This window comes from Copadichromis virginalis, linkage group LG12, assembly GCF_057382275.1.
Source record: "Copadichromis virginalis isolate Kocher_CV1m ecotype Utaka linkage group LG12, C_Virginalis_male_GT1.1, whole genome shotgun sequence".
Taxonomy (NCBI): Eukaryota; Metazoa; Chordata; class Actinopteri; order Cichliformes; family Cichlidae; genus Copadichromis; species Copadichromis virginalis.
Window position 1 is genome coordinate 29466373 of NC_140629.1, and position 18455 is coordinate 29484827.

Here is an 18455-nt window from a genome sequence, read left to right on the forward strand (position 1 = left end):
ATGAATCGGAAGTAGAAACTACAAATCCCTGCTGTGTCCTTATTGTGTCTTGAAGTACAGTAGGAAATTTGGCGGCCTGGCTAACTTAAATTTAGACATTTTCTACAACAAAACACGAAATAAATTTACAGCACATAATTTTGCTGCTTAACCACACACTGAAACCAGCCGTTTAGTGTCAAAGCTGCCTTTATTAGCCGACCCAAAAAGCACTTTACGGCTAAGCTTGTCTTTATCTTGCAGCTACGGAAGTCCCTGAAGGCAGCGTGAGTGGATCATGTGACCAATTCCTAACCGGTGTAGGAAGGATCATTTAGGCTTTTCATCCTGAAGGTAGCAGAGCAAGACGACAGAAAATGTGCACCAGGTAGTATTTACGTTTTATTTAAAATTCAAAACGGCTAATTTAACGGTTTTCTGACGTGCAGCTTTCTGCCGCATGCGCAGAATCGGATCCAATTTCAACATGTTTTTGTATTTTAACCCACAAATAGCAGGCTGTGAAAATAAGATATATTTTACTGTAATATAAACTTAATGCAATAAGTCAGAGTGGTAATATAGCAAAAAGGAGGCCATATTAATCCACGTGTCTCACATAAACGCGTAGTTTTAAGTAGTCGTAAGTAGTAGTAATGATATTGCTGTGAGTGTGATTACTTGTTTAAGCACGTGTTTAACTGGCTTTGCACACAGCTGCGTGATATTGAATTTATTGTTTTACGTGTTATTTATTTAGTTAAAATGTGGATAAATCCGAACCTACCATCCTGCTTGCAGATATTTATTCATATCTAGTTTTCATTTTCGGTTACTTCTTCTAAGCGTCATATGATGCCAGAAGTATCTGACTCATGTGAAATGAGTCAGTCTCGTGAGCATTTTATTCCCTGTAAAGCGCAGGTTATTTGGTCTGGAGACAGTCATTTTAGCTCAAGCAACAAGATTTCTGGCTTCAAGTTGCATGGACAACCAAAGTCTAAACGTGTTTACCGCCACAGGAAATGTATTGTGTGACACTCCTTAGCAGCTGTAGACAACACAGAACCTTGGCCCACTTTTTTTTTATCAGTAGCCTGCATTATAAAAGACTGATTGTGCAACTCTGTCTTCTGAGATATCGTGTTAGGCTCTGCTGACATTGCAGTTTCTCTCTCCAGCGTCCAGCCCATCCAATGGACGAGCGACCTCAGGAACCAGAAGTAAGTATCAGGGCCCCACTTCCTCTTTGACTGTCAGTTTTTATTCTTTTGATTTTCTTAAAAGACCGTTTGTTTCTTCTTTCTAGTTTTGATGGGATTGTTTTAGTGACCCAGAGCCATGAATCCCTGCCCTCTGAACTTGAGTCCCTGAAAGCCCCACTGCAGGACTACAGTGCTGTAAGAGTCCGACTCTCTTCTTTCGACTATATATTTGCTTGCAGTTGTGCAAAAGATGGGCATAGAAGCTGGATTAAAACAATAGGGTTAAACAAATAAGACCACATTAAAATAAACTTGAGGAGAAGTTAAAATAAGGAGAAAAAAGGTACGTGTCAGTATATTTTCATGTTTTATGTCCTTGGAGAATTGTTACAAACTTAATGAAAAAGAAAGCAAGTCATGGCTGGCTGATCTCATCGGGCAGGGCATTCCAAATCTGATGGAAAAACACTTTCACATTTAAACCTTGTCTGAAACTTTCTATAAGGGCGTCACCAAAGCAAATAAAGGGCCAAATGAAATTAAATCATCTTAAATTGAACCAAGTGATTGGTAATCACAAGATCCACAAACCAAACAATAATCTCAATTTAAGCTACATTATATTAGATTTAAACAATCACTTTATTAAATCAGCACAGTTTTAGCAGATATTCGTCATTATATCTTGTTGTCATTCCTGCTACATTAGTGTGAAAAAGCATCACACAGTCTCTTATGTTACTGTGACAGTAAGAAGTTAAGGAAGTGTGATGGATGTGAGCAGCTGCATTGAAGGACCTGAAATTGCCTGCCCTCTAAACCTCAGTGTGACAGTGACGTCCTGCAGTCATGGTACTACTACTGCCCTCTACTGATGCATTGTGCTTTGTGGTGATTCTAGGTGGACAGCGGTCTGGGGGAGGAGGTGGTGGTCATCAAGGTCCCTGGCCTTCCTGGTAACCGCTTGGTGTTTGCCTCCACCGGCCCCGTAAACCGCGACTACGATGACATCAGGCGCTTCAGTGATGCAGCAGTCAACGGGATCCAGCGGTCAGTTGAAGGCAGCTGACTTTTTTTCTTCTCCTTCTTTGACTTGAATTGCTGGTTTACTTCCATGTTTCTTACCTCATGTGGTGTCTGTTTGCCCTTTCAGTGCCTTAAAAGCTGGCATGCAGCGCCCCCTGCTGGTGTGCCCTCCACACGCAGACTACAAGAACAACACCTTGGTGGCTGCGCTCGGAGCCCTTCATGCACTCTACATGGTGAGAAAATATCTTGATTGATGGTTTACCGTTTGCCAGTAATGACAGGTTTAGTGTATAAGTGCTATCATCCATGTATGGAAATCGAAAGGTGTGTGAGGTGGACACAAGCAGCTGCAGACACTACACACAGTCACTCTAGAGACGCTGTCCGCAATCATAATGATGCTGTGGCCAAGTTTAGAAATTGTATTCAGATAGTTTCCCTGTATGGAGCCATGAATTAAAAACAAGAAAACGTATCTGTGTGCAAAAAGGACACTCATTCACCCTCTTTGTGCCCAAAAGCCTCTTGAAGTGAGAGAGAGCAACGTGAAAAAAAATGACCACAAGGTGTGTGTTCTGGGACTGTGGGCAGCGGAAGAGGCTCGGGGAACAAAGCTGGTGGAGCTGGCTAATGCTCTGGAGAATGGGAGGTGAGTCAGATACTTGAACTCATTGTCTGCACACGTTTCCTAAGCTGACCACATTTGGCCCCCTCAGACTGGCGTACCGTGACATCGGTGGATCAGACCCTGAACGTATGGCTGCTCCTCGTGTGGCTGATTACGTCCAGGAACTCTTTAAAGACAGCCCTGTGAAGGTAAGAACGAGTATTATTACATCTATATTCTGCTTTTGTTTTTTAAGAAAAATTCAGAATTTGGAATTTTTGTTGATTTTCAGTCTACAACTTTTTTTTTTTTTTTTTTTTTTTTTTTTAAATTTATCTTTGGTTCTTCTGTGACAGTTTAATCCACGTTTTCTCACCTCAAACCTCTGCGTTTGTTCACCGTCAGGTTGAAGTGGTGAGCGACCTGAAGACTCTGGAGAAAGAGTATCCGTGCCTGGCTGCGGTCAACCGCTGTGCCAACAGTAAGATGCCACTGACCCACAAAGCTGTTAAGATGGGGTTTTTTTTTAAAGCTATCAAACTGATTTAATGTTTTCTTCTTTTACAGGTGTACCCCGTCACCAGGCCCGAGTCGTCAAACTGCAGTACTGCGGAGAGGGGCCGATCGAAAAGACGCTCATGTTGGTGGGAAAGGTGAGACTACACTCTTACGTGTCTGCTCTTGAACCAATTAAATCGCTTTATTTAAATATTATTCATATAACACCAGATCATTACAATAGTCAGCCCAATGTACTTCATATTATGAAGTTGAGACCCTACAAGATGATATTAAACCCAAAATGAAAACCCCCTCAAATATCATATAGTCATATAAAATATGAATGTTACACCATTTAACCTCAGAGCCCATGGCACTGACTAACTTCATGCCCACAATGAGCAGATATAAGCTTATGATCAAAAGTGTATTTATCCAGATTAAAATGTCTCTCTTACGGCATGTTCAGAGTTTAGCACCAGCTAAAACAGAGAGCTAGTTTCTTCAGTGTTACACAGATTTGCTGAACACTTAACTGCTTAAATTGGCTGTGAGTTGCCAGGTTGTGTTGACAGATGGGCTAGAACTGTATGTAGGGTGTAGATTGTTTACTACATTACATATCCAATCTGGTAAACACCATAGAGGCGCAGATGCATATATTATTGATTCGTAACAGTGTTTGATTATTATGGGAGTTAACAGGAAGAATGGCATGCAGGAAGGTGTCAGGTAGGAAATCAGAAAGAAGTGGCGGGTATTCGTTTGTACTTAGTCAGCAAATGTGCCTCTGATGTGGCGTTTCCAGGGTATCACCTACGACACCGGTGGAGCAGACATCAAGGCTGGTGGCGTCATGGCCGGGATGCACAGGGACAAGTGTGGAGCTGCTGCTGTCGCTGGCTTCTTCCAGGTGAATAATCGCCTCTTTGCACCTGAACAATAAATACTTGGAATAAATATTCATCACTTGTGACTCGGCTATAAATCAGCTCTGCACGCTGCTGAGTCACCGTTAATAAAAACCTTATTAGATGCACAGAGGTGAATATTTCGCCTCCCTGCAGTCTTCAGAGGGCCGCTATACATACTGAGATTTGATACATTTTAAATGGGGGAGTGAAACTTTTGAAACTCCTCTTGTACTTCAGATCATAGCCCAGCTGAAGCCACAGCACCTGAAGGTTGTTGGCGTGATGGCCATGGTGAGGAACAGCGTGGGTGCAGGTCAGTGGGCTTCCATTTGTTTTTCCACAATATTTCTGTGGAGTCTCGTCAGCTGACATTTTTTGATTTTACTCAGATTGCTACGTGGCGGATGAGCTGGTGGTTTCCCGTGCGGGTCGTAGGGTGAGAGTGGGAAACACTGATGCCGAGGGTCGTATGGTGATGGTCGACCTGCTCTGCGAGATGAAGGAGAAGGTCGGAAAGCTCGGGAGACATCTTTAGCTGTTAGTTTTCAGTTGCATTCCTTCCCAGCGTGACCTTACCTCTGCTCTCCACACAGGCAGTAAATGAAGTTTCTCCGCAGCTGTTTACTATCGCCACTCTGACTGGTCACGCCATCAGAGCCATGGGACCCAACTACTCTGTGAGTACTGCTGAAACTCAGACAATATCTTCAAGAGCTGTGTTTTTATTCAAGAGCATGTTTAACAGTTGAAATGAACCATTTATGTAAAGCCTCAAGCAGTTATAGCTGCTCTCTCTTTAAAACAAATTTCTTTTGATTGAGTGCTCCTTGCAAACAGAAGGTTTGAACAACAGGCTAATGGGACTTCTGTGCTCACGGCCAGAACAGCGTGCCTGAGCTGAACATACGGAGGACATCTGCTCTCACTGACTTGTAGCCTAAAGTTAATAAATAAATAATAAAACAGATTGTTTAGAGTAATCTGAAGATGGAGCTTTTGGCTTACAGGGTTTCTTATGCATACACTAACTACTTTGGCAATGTTTAAAATGAGCATGCACTATTGTAACTAATTTTTTTTATCAATACAAAACAAAAAACAGTCTGAACACATTCCTCAAACCCAACCCACCCTACCCCTAGAAAACCAGATCAAGGATATGAATATAGTCAGACATTAACATATTTACTCAATCGTGTATAAAAATATGTTGTCATTCTGTCACATGCATTCAGTACACCAATACTGCTCTGTGTTAGTAATGACAGCTTCCATGCTTATACTATACAAATTATATAAATGGTTGCCAGGTAACATAAAATGTGTTGTATCTGATCTAATTTAATTCAATTCAGATTTATTTATACAGTGCCAAATCACAAAAGCAGTCGCCTCAAGATGCTTTATATTACGAGGTAAAGACCTACAGTAATAAGAGAGGAAAACAACCCTCTGTGAGGAAGCACTTGACAACAAATCCTTCCATGGAGAGAGAGTGAGCCTTCTAGCCAACAGAGATAAGAAGGCAGTCACGTTCACTTAGAGAGATATCTAATGGGGCCACCCCAAACGGTGAAATCAATGGAGATGGATGTGCTGTTTGTCCACATTTTAGAAAACAAGCCAAAACATACAACAGTGGTCAGGATCCTCCGCATCAGTCACACGATGATCAGCAGACCAATGACCACTATGTACAAGTTTAAACTGGACTACAGTTTGCCCAGTTGGGTCTGAGGTAGATTCTCCCAAATCAGTTTCCCAGTTTGTTTTTAAGATCATCTAAACTAGTCAGGTGATGCGTATTGAGAAAAGCATGGATTTTACTCATAATCTCTTTGTAATCAAGTTGGCATTTAGAAATCTGACCTAAATTTGTTGTTGTGGTACATAAACAGTAACAGTCTGAATTCTGAGCTAAATGAAACAAAGAATCTGTGACCCCTCCTTTATGATAGGAAAAAAAAAAATAAGAGCAGTGTTTTAATCATCATTGTTGTACTAAGTTAAGTTTGGAACTTTTTGATTTAGATCATCATGGATAACGGACCAGCCCATCGCAGCGGGAACGCTGCTCAGTGGCAGAAAGGTGAGAAATATTTACAATTATAGATCTACTTACCTAAGGCTTCTCCAGCTCTTTCAGCTGGAGCTGAATCATTTTGTTAACAGTTGAGTTAGTTCACCTGTTTTGCCAGGTGTACAAACCAAAACAGCCAAGACAACTTCACTGACAGAGGAAACGCCGAATAACCAGTCCTTTAGTTATTTTAACTGTACAGATGATGCTTTGAATTACTCTGTTCTGCTCATTTCAATTACAGCTAAAACCATTATTCAATGAATGGACTCCTTGATTGCTGCATATTTACTCAGATACTTTGGTTAATTGGATTTCAATATGTTTTAAAAAATGAATTATGTTTGCATCGAACTCAGTTAAGACATAACTTTAGTGCAGACTACAGATTTATGGGACCTGATTTAGGGTCTAATTAATTAGAAAAATCTTCCCAGATCTTTACACAGACTGTCTAAAACAGGGCAGCCTTTCAAAGCTTATTTATATATAAATTGAATCATGTGACCTCTTTAGAATCTATGTTTTCAACAGCTTTTAACTTCTTTTTTTCGGTGTAACTATTATTGGAGCAAATTATAATGATATTGTCAGTGAGACCACTCCTGTTGGCCTAGCACGTTTTTGTAGTTTAGGCTTTCATAAAATTGCAGTACTACCGTTTTCCCAGCAGATGCTGCTATTGTAAGAATTGCAAATACTTGAAAAGAAGTAAAAGCACATTGCTTCATAAACCTCTTTCCACCAGTGCAGGGTCCTATCTTGTTCCTGTTTCATGCATTCAGCCCACACCACTATAAACCTGCTGATCTCATAGCTGGAACCACTGATGTTAACTGAGGGGCAGCTGCAAGATACCACTGATAATGTCTGCTGTGACTTTCATTCTGTGAAATGACCCTACCTTCTCCTATACTAGCACAATGTTGCCTTCAGTTGGCAGAACGCTGCCTTTGATTTACACTAATACATGGCCTTCTCCCTTGCAGCCGGAGAGGTGCTGGGCGATTTGTTTGAGGTGTCTACTATCAGGCGCGAGGACTATGAGTTCCACAAGGGCCAGTCTGAGTACGAGGACATCCTGCAGTGCAACAACCTGCCGTCCTCTGCTACACCTCGAGGACATCAGACACCTGCAGCTTTCCTCATCATGGCTTCAGGACTTGACAAGGTGCTTGCTGATTTTATTCATCTGCTATTCATGTGAAATGTGTGCATTCGTGTGGAATGACCTGTGTTACCTTGTGCGTGCCCACCACAGCACGGCGTGGATTCTGAAGCCCCTCTGCCGTACTCCCACATTGACATCGCCGGGTCCAGCGGTCCTTTCCCAGGTGTACCAACAGGAGCCCCAATCGTCACCATGGCAACCAACTACATACTCTCTGATCTCTAAACAGAGAAATTTAGTCTCTGCACTTAAACCCTGCACAAATTTCTTCCCATCCAATTACAAAAGAAACACCTGCTACAGCACTTAAAAAATTAAAAATAATCTGTCCTGTTTGACATGAATTAATACCTCAGACTGCTTTTCTGTAAGACTGTTTGCTGCTTCATATCCGAATCAAGTGTCAAACCAGCCTGTCAAGTGGCCTGAATCAGTACATTCTCAGGGGTTAAATGGCCGTGCAAACGTAACATCCTTTTCTATGTGTGCCTGTATGTATGCACCAGACTTTAGATGTGATTTGTGTAATTTGTGACACCATGTGCTTGTCAAACCAAGTACTTCATCAATAAAAAGGTTTTTGAGGTCTTTGTGTTCTCTCAACGTAACTTGTTTTCTTACAAGGAGGAAGCCCCATTTTTTATTGCCTTTGGACCAAGTTTAAAATAAAAAAGGAAGTGATGGATTTTTATTTTTATTTTTTTTTTAAACTGGAAAATCCTAACTGATGTTCAAAATTGTTGCACTTGTAGTAAACCTATTTTTAAAAAGACTAGATACATTTAGCTAACTATTAAGCTTTGTAAAATTTTGAATAGTTAGGTGATAGCTACAGTTAATTTACACATTTAGCATGCAAAACAGTCATATTACAGTGGTCATTTTATATGACAAATACATTTTGTTGTTTATATAGAACAAGTACTTTGGATGTGAAGATTAGCTCCCACTTTGATTTAAATTCAATACTTTGTCACTGAAAAGAAGTCTAACTACAGATTGAATCTGACTGATACCATAATATAAGAAAAAGAAGTTAAATCACAACAGTGTGTCTCAGTTTTGTTTTGTAGTAAAATAAATTGCAGCTGCTACACTTTGGACTTACATTTTAAGAAATAAATGTACTGCTCATTGCCCAGATTGTCCTGTATGTATAAAACAAAGTTGTTGTTTTTTCTTTAGATGAACAAGAACTTCCATCCATCCATTCACTTCCGCTTATCCTTTTCAGGGTCGCGGGGGGGCGCTGGAGCCTATCCCAGCTGTCATAGGGCGAGAGGCGGGGTACACCCTGGACAGGTCGCCAGTCTGTCGGTTGTTCAGTCTGACGTCACTAGCCGTATCTGGGTCTAAACTCTGCTGCAGATCCATATATCAAATGATCACTGTGGCATTACTGAGAGTTGAAAAACTGTCTAAAGTCTTTCATCTTTAATAAAATGATCAGCGTTCTGCTCTACCAGGTGTAACAATTGAGTTTAGCATCCAGGCATCCATGAAAACGGAATTTATGACATTTAACGGAGTTAGAAGTTAGCAGGGAGTTAGCTCGCTAGCTTCTATCTAAATACAATATAGCATGTCCTGACTGCGGGGTTTTGGAAACAAATTAAAACGTACAGCTCTGCTATCACTTCCAGCATAAATGAAGACAGAAAACTAAACAGCAGTGATGTTTGTAGGGTTACTGAAGTTGGGCTAGCTGGTATATAATGATGTGCTATGTGACCGCTAGCGACACAGCTATGTTAGCATAATATAAACAAGCTAACTTTTTTTCCACTCGATAAAAGTTAACGTGAGTGTTCTCGGTGGTCAGAAACAAATGTAATCGCATGGCAGGATGCTGTAAAAGGACCAAACTTCAGCCAGGAGAATAACTGGGATAATCCATCCACAATACGAGGTTAGTCATTCATATACTGCTGCATGGGCTGGGCTGTAGTTACATCCTAAGGTTTTAAAAACTGAGCTTAAATAAATGATTAGTGGTAATAAAAGCTGAGGGAGGTCAACAGGGATCACTGACTGTTTTAGGAGCTTTTTGAGATCAAATAGAAGAAAATACATAACATTAAACATGTTAACAACACAAAAGCCATATTACTACTTTAGACCCGGAAGTAGGATTCGTCGCGTCATCACTGAACAACCGGGACAGACAACCATTCACACCTAGTGGCAATTTGGATTATCCAATTAACCTATCCCCACAAGCTGCATGTCTTTGGACAGTGGGAGGAAGCCGGAGTACCCGGAGGGAACAAGAACTTTTATGGTATTTATTCATGTATTTCTTAATTACTTTGGTGTTGTATGAATGGCTATGGGAAAGGTCTTTATCGGTACTAAAAGCCTGTAAAACGTCTGAAAAAAATTCCAAAACGTGATGCCCACATTTTCCAAAATTGTCCAGTGGGCCAGATTTGAGTTTTTGCTTGGTCGATTCTGGCCCCGTGCCCTATGTTTGACACCCCTGCTGTACAGTGTTGTATAATATTCTGTATAATTTGTCCAGGTTACAAAATTGTCCTCTCCAACATGGCTGAAATAATCGCCCACTCTTTTAAGCGGTTGTGGCGTCGACAAGGAAACGGAAATGACGCAATCGCGCCCCCGAATCATTAAAACTGGCTGTTAGCGCGCGCTTCCAGCTTAAACTCCTCTGTACCGTGAAAGTGGTAATCACGTGCCGTGTCTGTGCTCGCCAGCAACACAAAACCTGAGCTCTCAGAGAAGCCTTTCTCATCTTTTCATCTGCGCAGACATAAAACTCCACAGCAACCATGTTCGAGGCTCGCCTGGTCCAGGGCTCCATCCTGAAGAAGGTGCTGGAGGCTCTGAAGGATCTGATCACAGAAGCCTGCTGGGACGTCAGCTCGTCCGGCATCTCCCTGCAGAGCATGGACTCCTCTCACGTCTCACTGGTGCAGCTCACTCTGCGGCACGATGGCTTCGACTCGTACCGCTGCGATAGGAACCTCGCCATGGGAGTCAACCTGAGCAGGTGGAGCACATATACCAAACATAAAAAATAGAGCTTATAGGTAGAAAATACTGTCTTAACACCGTTTGATGCCAGCCCGTTGCTGGTTCTTGATGGGGCTTAGCTAAGAGGAGTTTCTGCTGACTAATGTCCCCAGGTTGACAGGTTGAGTTGTCAAAGTTTATCGAGTCTAATAACACGAAAAAAAATGGCTGCTTAGTTTGTGACGCGGTCACTATTTTTGAGTCTCACGATCGCTTTTAGCCCCTTTTAAGCGCACTTTATTACATCTTAATGCAGCTTCTGATGCTGACAAAGAACAAGGCCATCTTGGCGGAGTTGCCCGGGCATGTCTGCCTCCTGAACTTAGTTAACTCTTTAGTGACCGCTCTGAAATGGCGCGCTTTGTATATTAGATGTTGTTAAGGGGGCAAAAACATTTTAAAGTTTAAATTACGATTGGAGCAGTTTGAGAGAGTTCCGCTGCTTTGTGATTGCGCGGTGACAGCGTTTTAGCGCCAAACTGTGCGCCGGGATAGTTGGCGGGAATTGTTGTTGAACCCGGGAAATACCACTTCCGTTCCTACGTCACTGCCTGTTTAGTTGTTTACAACGCTTTTTAATCGGCAAATTAGACTGTTAGTAATATTTATTTTAAACTGTTTTATTGTTTAGCCTGTTGTCGCTGCAGGTCCTTCTTTTAAAAAGAGAACAGACTGAATGATATTTTTATTTAACTACTGACTACTTGTTGAAATTTTCAATTATATTTTGCGGAAAGGATTTGATTTATTGTGTGAATGACGTGGTTATATTAGTTATTTATTTAGTTTTGTTGTATTTTATAATGCAGCGAGACTAAAGTTTACTGATTTATTTTTTTTACCTCTCTTATCCAGTATGTCAAAAATCTTGAAGTGTGCCGGAAATGAGGACATCATCACCCTCAGAGCAGAAGACAATGCAGACACGCTCGCCCTCGTCTTTGAGACTCTCAGTAAGTTTGAATTCTATGTTTATTCAGTAACATCAGTCTGACTGGTGGTGTCACGGTGGTGTATTTACCGCTTCTCTTCAATCTTGCAGACCAGGAGAAGGTGTCAGATTATGAGATGAAACTGATGGACCTGGATGTGGAGCAGCTTGGTATTCCGGTAAGTCAGCTGTTACATCCTCAATTTGTATACGGCAGGGTTTTCCTCACACGGTTGCTAACCTTTCCATGTCTGTCGGTCCCTCCAGGAGCAGGAGTACAGCTGTGTGGTGAAGATGCCCTCCGGGGAGTTCGCTCGCATCTGCCGTGACCTTTCACAGATCGGCGACGCCGTCATGATCTCCTGCGCCAAGGATGGAGTCAAGTTCTCCGCCTCAGGCGAGCTGGGCACAGGAAACATCAAGCTGTCCCAGACCAGCAATGTGGACAAAGAGGACGAGGCTGTGAGTATGAGAGCTCAGCATGTTTTGGCAGACATGGGCAAGACAATTGCATAAAATTTACATGTGAAATAATTAAAATGTGATGGTTTAAATATGCATTTTGTGCTCCGTTTTAACTGGCACCTGGTGTAATGTGCTATTACTGCCAGAAGGTGGCAGTAATGCACTCACAAGCTGTTCAACAGTAAAAACGCAATAAAATAAAAAGAGAGAAATACTGACCTATGACTGGATCAGTTTAAGTTTCTACCAAGAAGTGACTTTTGCTGTTTGTACAGAGTACAGGTGGAGGTTGAAAGCTCTGCAGATGTTTCAGTGTCATGAATTCATGACTGTTTATTTAAAGGCATCAATTAGTTACCAGCAGATTTAAGACCAACTTTTTTTTTTTTTTAATTTAAATAAATCAAGTATTCTTAAATATTTGTTGCCATCTTAATGCTGAGACAGCAATTAAGGCCTTTACTTTAGAGCTTCTTATTTACTCTATGAGCTGGTGATCTGAGTGAGTGTGGCAGCACCTGTTAAGTTCTTGGCTCTTCCCTTCCTGTGTTTAGGTTACGATTGAGATGAATGAACCCGTCCAGCTGATCTTTGCCCTCAACTACCTGAACTTCTTCACCAAGGCCACGCCACTCTCCAAGACCGTCACTCTCAGCATGTCCGCTGATATCCCCCTGGGTACGTGCATCTGCTCTTCCCTCAAATGACTGCAGGATTCTTCGTTTGGTGTGTCGTGGCCTAGACTTGACTGTTTGTTTTGTTTTTCTCCCTACAGTGGTGGAGTACAAGATTGCTGACATGGGGCACATCAAATACTACCTGGCACCGAAAATTGATGAGGAGGCTTCTTAAGGTGTTTCTAACAGACCAAAAAGGGAGAATAGAGAAAAGCGAGACGACTGCGACTTGTCCCGAGTGATTGAAGCACTGAAGTGATCTCATGGCGGTCGATCACTCTGCCCCGAGGTTTCTGATCTGCTGTCCGCGGTGGAAGGTCGGCCTTTTATAAGCAGCCAGCTGTCAGCTGTATGAATGGTGCCATCTGCGTGATGCAGTGAAGCCTCAGAGCACCCGGCTCTGGTCCAGACATCCCCAGTGTAAATGTCAGCACTTGCTCAATCTAAATTAGAGTCGCTCTCTATTTTTGCCCGTTTTTGGGAAAGCAGATTTAAAATGTCATATTTCCTTTTCGTTTTTCCTCCCTTTTTTTCTTTTGTAGATAACACATTTGTAAATACTTCCTGTGGTTCAGCACTGTCAGTCAAACGCAATGTTTTTGTATTCATGGATTCATTCCCAAATAAATAATTGAGGTTGTTTAAAAATAATTTTGTCTCGTTTTTCTGGACATGTGTGAATATTCTTTCTGTATTTATCACACTCCTTGCAGATCTCTAAGCTGTTATGCTCATTTGCACCAAGGTACAGACCTACACAGCTTTTTAAAAAAGTTTTTATCTTTTATGTTGAGCACATTGAGTTTAGGTGTAATCAAATGTAGGATCTAACACTGACACTAGCTGTAAAATGAAATGTTTCTTTTTTGCACCATCTGCAAACCACAGCGACGTGAAATTACGGCTCAAGAAAGGAATCAAATCTAAAAAAAAAAATCAAAGTTTTTGTGATTTGGAAACAAATAAACAAAAATCCTCTAAGTATTGTCATTCCTGTCTGTTGACTTGTTATAAATAGTTTTGTTTTTTTGAGAAACAGGTCATGTTCTCTATTTAAAAACAGGGTTTTGCTAAGAGTTAATAAGAATGAAAGCGATCCATCTGGCCTGTTCATCATCAGAATCATTAAGAAAAAAGTAAATAATGTCCTGTTTTTTTGGGGGGGGGGTTTCTCTCACATTCACAAGCTAAGAAATGTAAATCAGTTCTGTCACTGCACAGTTTTTATCAGTTGTAAAAGAAAAGACCCAAGTTTGCATTTAAGGTTATAAAACTTGATCAGCAAACTCTTGTTATTTTTCCTAAAAACCTCCCCAAATCGTATTGATTCAATCTTCATTGAGTCAACATGACGCAGTAATCAGAAATGGCCACTAGGTGATGCTCTTCTGCTACTTCTGATTTTATTTTTCGGGTGAAACAAATGACCTGCAAAGTTAAAAACTGACTAAAATAGTTTTTTTTTTTTTATTGCAATCCTGATGATTTTCTTCCTCATTCGGGAATTTTCTTTTACAGTAAAGACTGTGCACAAAAGATCTTCATGGTCCAAAACACAATTTTGCAGTTTTCAAAAAGTATTTCAGTTTATTTTGCACTTAAATCTAACAGCTGCCCAGCATCCTTTTTCATAATCTGTTTCCAACTGTGTAACTGTGAACTCACTGCATTTCAGTTATTCAACCAGACAAAGGGGATTTTAATGGATTTTCCCAGAATCGCAAACATCATAGATAAGCTGTTTGAGTCAGGGTCCTCTGGAGCTTCAGCTCTGTGCCCCTGCAGGTCGATGACCAAACTGAACAAACTTGTGCATATTCAGAGAAATCACTTAACATGCAGCAAGAAATGCATCTGAGAAACAAGAGTGTGTGGCTGCAGCTGATTGTGTTATCTGTGTTGGAGGGCAGTAGGCACTGTAGAGTCCGTTTAATCCTCATAAAGCTTTAATCTGACTGGCAGACGCATCTGGCACGGCCTGTGTTTCATTACACAAAGCAGTCTGCCACATGACATAACTACAAACTAGCTGGTAGTGTTAGTAAATATCAAGCTAAGAGATTGGAAAAATTAAGGTAGCAGATTTTTTTACTTCAATTTCACAAAGCAATTTTATAAAAACAGGGAACAAAAGGCAGAACAGAAACATTGTTTTAACCCAGAATTGTACAATAATTGTTTTAGTCTTGATTTACTTGTTTTTAATGTTTTTGTTGGAAACTAACATTTGAGCAGCAGAGGCTTACAAAAAGACAGAAGTCTTTTTGATTAGTCTACCCAGACATGTTATAATTGAGAGACTCAAAGAGGCCTGAAATTTAATATATGGGAGATTTCAACAACAGCAAAGAAGGTGGTAGAAACATGGCTTCCAGGTTTCACTGGTGCTTCTATACATGCAGCTTTTATGCAATGGAGACACCTGAAAACATGTAAACTTAGCTTCTTTTTTCCCCAACTTTATTATAAATCCCAAATTTTTTTATTTTTGTATATTTTATGTTAATTTCATCATCGTCCCTACGAATGCAACATTATGAGCTCCAAACAAAATCTTTGAAAGAGCACCACAGGCCTACCAAAGACCAGTCGTAGGTCATGTTTTTGTTAGGAAAGTTAATTGAAATAAAGCCTCATGAAAAAACTTTAATTGTTAATGTTAATTAGCTTAGTCCTTGTAAAAATAGATGATTTAGCATAGCGACAGCAAAGTGAAGGTTTAAGGTTTGTAGAAATTCAGACTGGGTAAAAAAAAGGCTGTAGTTAGCTTAGGCTAGCTTACAGACTAGACACTTGTCTTAACTTGGTAATCGTTCTTAAACCTTTTCTGGTGCAATAAAATAATTTCAAGATTAGCAGATTTGAACCCAGGCTTCTGCAATGGGTCTCCTTCAGACATGATCCCTTTATTTTCCAGTCAGTCTCCAAGGCCCCCTAGTGGCTCGGCTGGGGAGCATCCCACAGTTTAACAGCCAATTTCAGGCTTTAGTTTAAGCCAACAAGTTTAAGGCTACACTGAGCTTTGCATACAGACTGGATACAATTAAGGCCATCGCAAGTAGGTAGGTATCTACCTGCAATACCACATGATATGTACCTCGTTTAATTTAAAGGGTAAAAACATGTCCTTAACAGGAGGGCTAGCATAACTTCATACAATGCTGGGGCTTGGGGCTAGCTGTAGATGGCTGCTCCTGGCCTATAACCACCTGCTTTGTTTTCTTGTCTGCAGATAGGTTGTCCTGGCCTTAGTTTAGCCTAACATCTTGGACAGTTTAAAAACAGCATGAACCTTCATGTGTGCTCTATGCAAAATGAACAGTGCACCATGTATCTTTAATCCATACAGAAAACTGAAGCATATCTCCCGCCTAGCAGTTGCCAGGAGACTGAGAGGGTTAGTTAATGCTCAGTGGCAAATTGTTTGTTTATGTAAGGATTAAACAGTATACCACGGGTTAATTGGTTAGCTTTAGGGATGAAGGATTTTGCTCTTTCAGGACCTAGTCTGGCTGTGTGTGCGTGTCCAAACTTGGTGGTATGCTTTTTACCTAGTATCAGTCTTCTCATTGTTACCACACAGCAACAAAGTAAATATTTCCCAGACTTTTTCCTTTGAGAACATTTCCCCATTTAGAGGAGTTTTCTCATCGTCAGGCTGTCAGTGAGCAATCTGACTTTGCTTTTACCTGTCCCAGTTGAATAAAGGATAAAGGCAGCCAGAGATAAGGGACAGCAGGGGAGAGACAGCGCAGATTATAACCTCACAGTAGACTGCCTGCTTTTGTAATCCCAGACTCCATCTGAATTTTTCTGCTGAAAGGGCTGAGCTTTCACCCAGCGCCACGAAAAGAGGATTTTTTTAATGCATTCATTCATGTCAGATAGATCTGATGAGATGTGCTTCATAACTCCAAGTGCCTGAATGTCTAAATTCATTCCAGCACTCACCAGCTTTTTACCCTCTAATGAAATGTTCCACAGAGCCGTGCGTGCAGCTGTGCTCGCATTATTTTACTTCCTAAAGTACATTGTGTCTACCTGATAGAGCCAGTGCTTCAGATAAGAGCAGAAGTGTGTTGTCTCCAGATGCAGAGGAGCGAGGGAAAAGATGGGACTGTCATTTTAGGAAGTGACCGATAAAACAAAGCGACAGCGCAGCCATTTAAGCTGCCTCAATATTTAATTAAGCACTGCCATCCAGGTTAAGATTAATCACGTCCTGGAAGAGAGCAAGGAGGGTTCAGCCTGATTGTGGTTTCCACGCCTGAATTGGCCACAATTTTAAACGGCGTTATCAGCCGTGCTTTATAATAATGTCAGAGCTGTGTGTCTGAGTTCTGCTTAATGGACAGAGCCGACTTTGACAAAATCAGGCCACTCAGATAATCTGTCTGTGACTCAGAGCTCCACAGCGAGTGTGTGACTTTTGTGTCGTGCTGACTTGATATTGTTGGAAATCGTTTTTGTTTTCGTCTATCTAATTAGATTACAGTTACCGTAGATTGTGTTCTTAACAGATATAATCCAGAAGGTGATAATTACCACCCAGTCTTCAACACTGATTATTTGTCTTAACAAGCACAGTGAACCGCTTATTATCTGAGCCAATACTTTTTAAAATCTTCTTATTTAAGCAGCTCGAGGCAGCACAACTCAGAGGAACATTTCATATAAACACTGGGATTATTTATACGCTCTCAACAGCCACTTTGTTAGGTACAGCTGTTCAACTGCTTGTTAACACAAGTATTTAATCAGCCTACCACATCACAGCAACTGAATGGATTTAGTCATCCAGACGTGGTTTGGATGACCTGCTGAACTTCAACTGAGGATCTGAGGGGGAAGAAAATGTGATTTAAGTGGACGTGTTGTGGTTGTAGTTGTGCTGGTTATTTCAGAAACTGCTACTGGGAATTTCCCACACAACTCGCTCCAAGGTCATATGAGTTACTGTTTCCTAGGAAGACAACAGTAACTCAAATAACCAACTGCTACAATAAGCTATACAGAAGAGCATCTCTGTGTGCACAACACATCAAACCTTGAAGCAGATTAACTACAGCAGCAGAACACCACACCGGGTGACTGTCCTGCTAGCAAAGGACAGGAAGCTGAGACAGAAGATTGGAAAACCGTTGCCTGGTCTGACGAGTCTCAACTTCTGCTTAAGGATGATATGCAACGTCACATAATCTCAAACTGGTTTCTCAAACTTGCCAGTGAATTCACTTTCCTCAAATGGCCTCCACAGTGGCCAAAGTGGAGATTTGCATCATGGATGTGCAACCAGCAAATCTGCAGCCACTGTGTGATGCTATCATGTACTTTACACACAGAGTTTATCACTCTAATGGATTTAAAGAACTTTAATCATAATTCAGCTGAAAAAAATAAATACATGAATATGAATTGAGACATGTGGCAGCCTGGGAGTGAGGACTAAAAGGCAAAGTGAGAGCGTTATTATAAACAGAATGTCTGACAACAATTATCTCATTTATTCTGTTTTAGTAATCAAATTTGATTAATTAATTACATGCCATCCCCCATCACTAACATTTGAATAAACTGTATGCAAATTAGCAGCAGAGCTTGGAGTTTTCAAAGCAACATGATAAACAAGTATCAGAGAAGTCACCTGAAACTGAAACAAGTGCAGACGGAGTGAGTGATGGTATATAACAGTATATGGCCAACACAAGAAACAAGTGCAAAATCCAGTTTTGTTTCACAGTGACACCAACCTGTAGACTGAGGCGGGAAGTAAAAGTACAAATACAAATACTTCCAGCCTCCAAACATCAAACTGATCTGAGCCTAAACACATGAAAGGCAGTCCTGTTCGTTTATTACTCAC

The 18455-nt window shown here is 41.0% G+C and overlaps 2 protein-coding genes across 2 annotated transcripts; both read left to right on the forward strand.

Annotated features, from left to right (window-relative positions):
* The first annotated feature begins 56 nt into the window (after positions 1–56).
* LOC146697253 (putative aminopeptidase W07G4.4) lies at positions 57–8078 on the forward strand. The gene is made up of 16 exons (XM_085475895.1): positions 57–367; positions 1161–1202; positions 1289–1379; positions 2086–2234; positions 2338–2446; positions 2735–2862; positions 2930–3029; positions 3226–3301; positions 3388–3473; positions 4130–4234; positions 4473–4548; positions 4625–4743; positions 4829–4912; positions 6267–6324; positions 7305–7486; positions 7577–8078. The coding sequence occupies exons 1-16, from the start codon at positions 357–359 to the stop codon at positions 7709–7711; spliced, it is 1551 nt and encodes a 516-aa protein (XP_085332021.1). The 5' UTR covers positions 57–356; the 3' UTR covers positions 7712–8078.
* A 2061-nt stretch (positions 8079–10139) lies between these two features.
* pcna (proliferating cell nuclear antigen) lies at positions 10140–13243 on the forward strand. Its single transcript, XM_085475898.1, has 6 exons — positions 10140–10496; positions 11375–11472; positions 11562–11629; positions 11718–11912; positions 12470–12593; positions 12691–13243. The coding sequence occupies exons 1-6, from the start codon at positions 10276–10278 to the stop codon at positions 12765–12767; spliced, it is 783 nt and encodes a 260-aa protein (XP_085332024.1). The 5' UTR covers positions 10140–10275; the 3' UTR covers positions 12768–13243.
* Positions 13244–18455: the final 5212 nt, after the last annotated feature.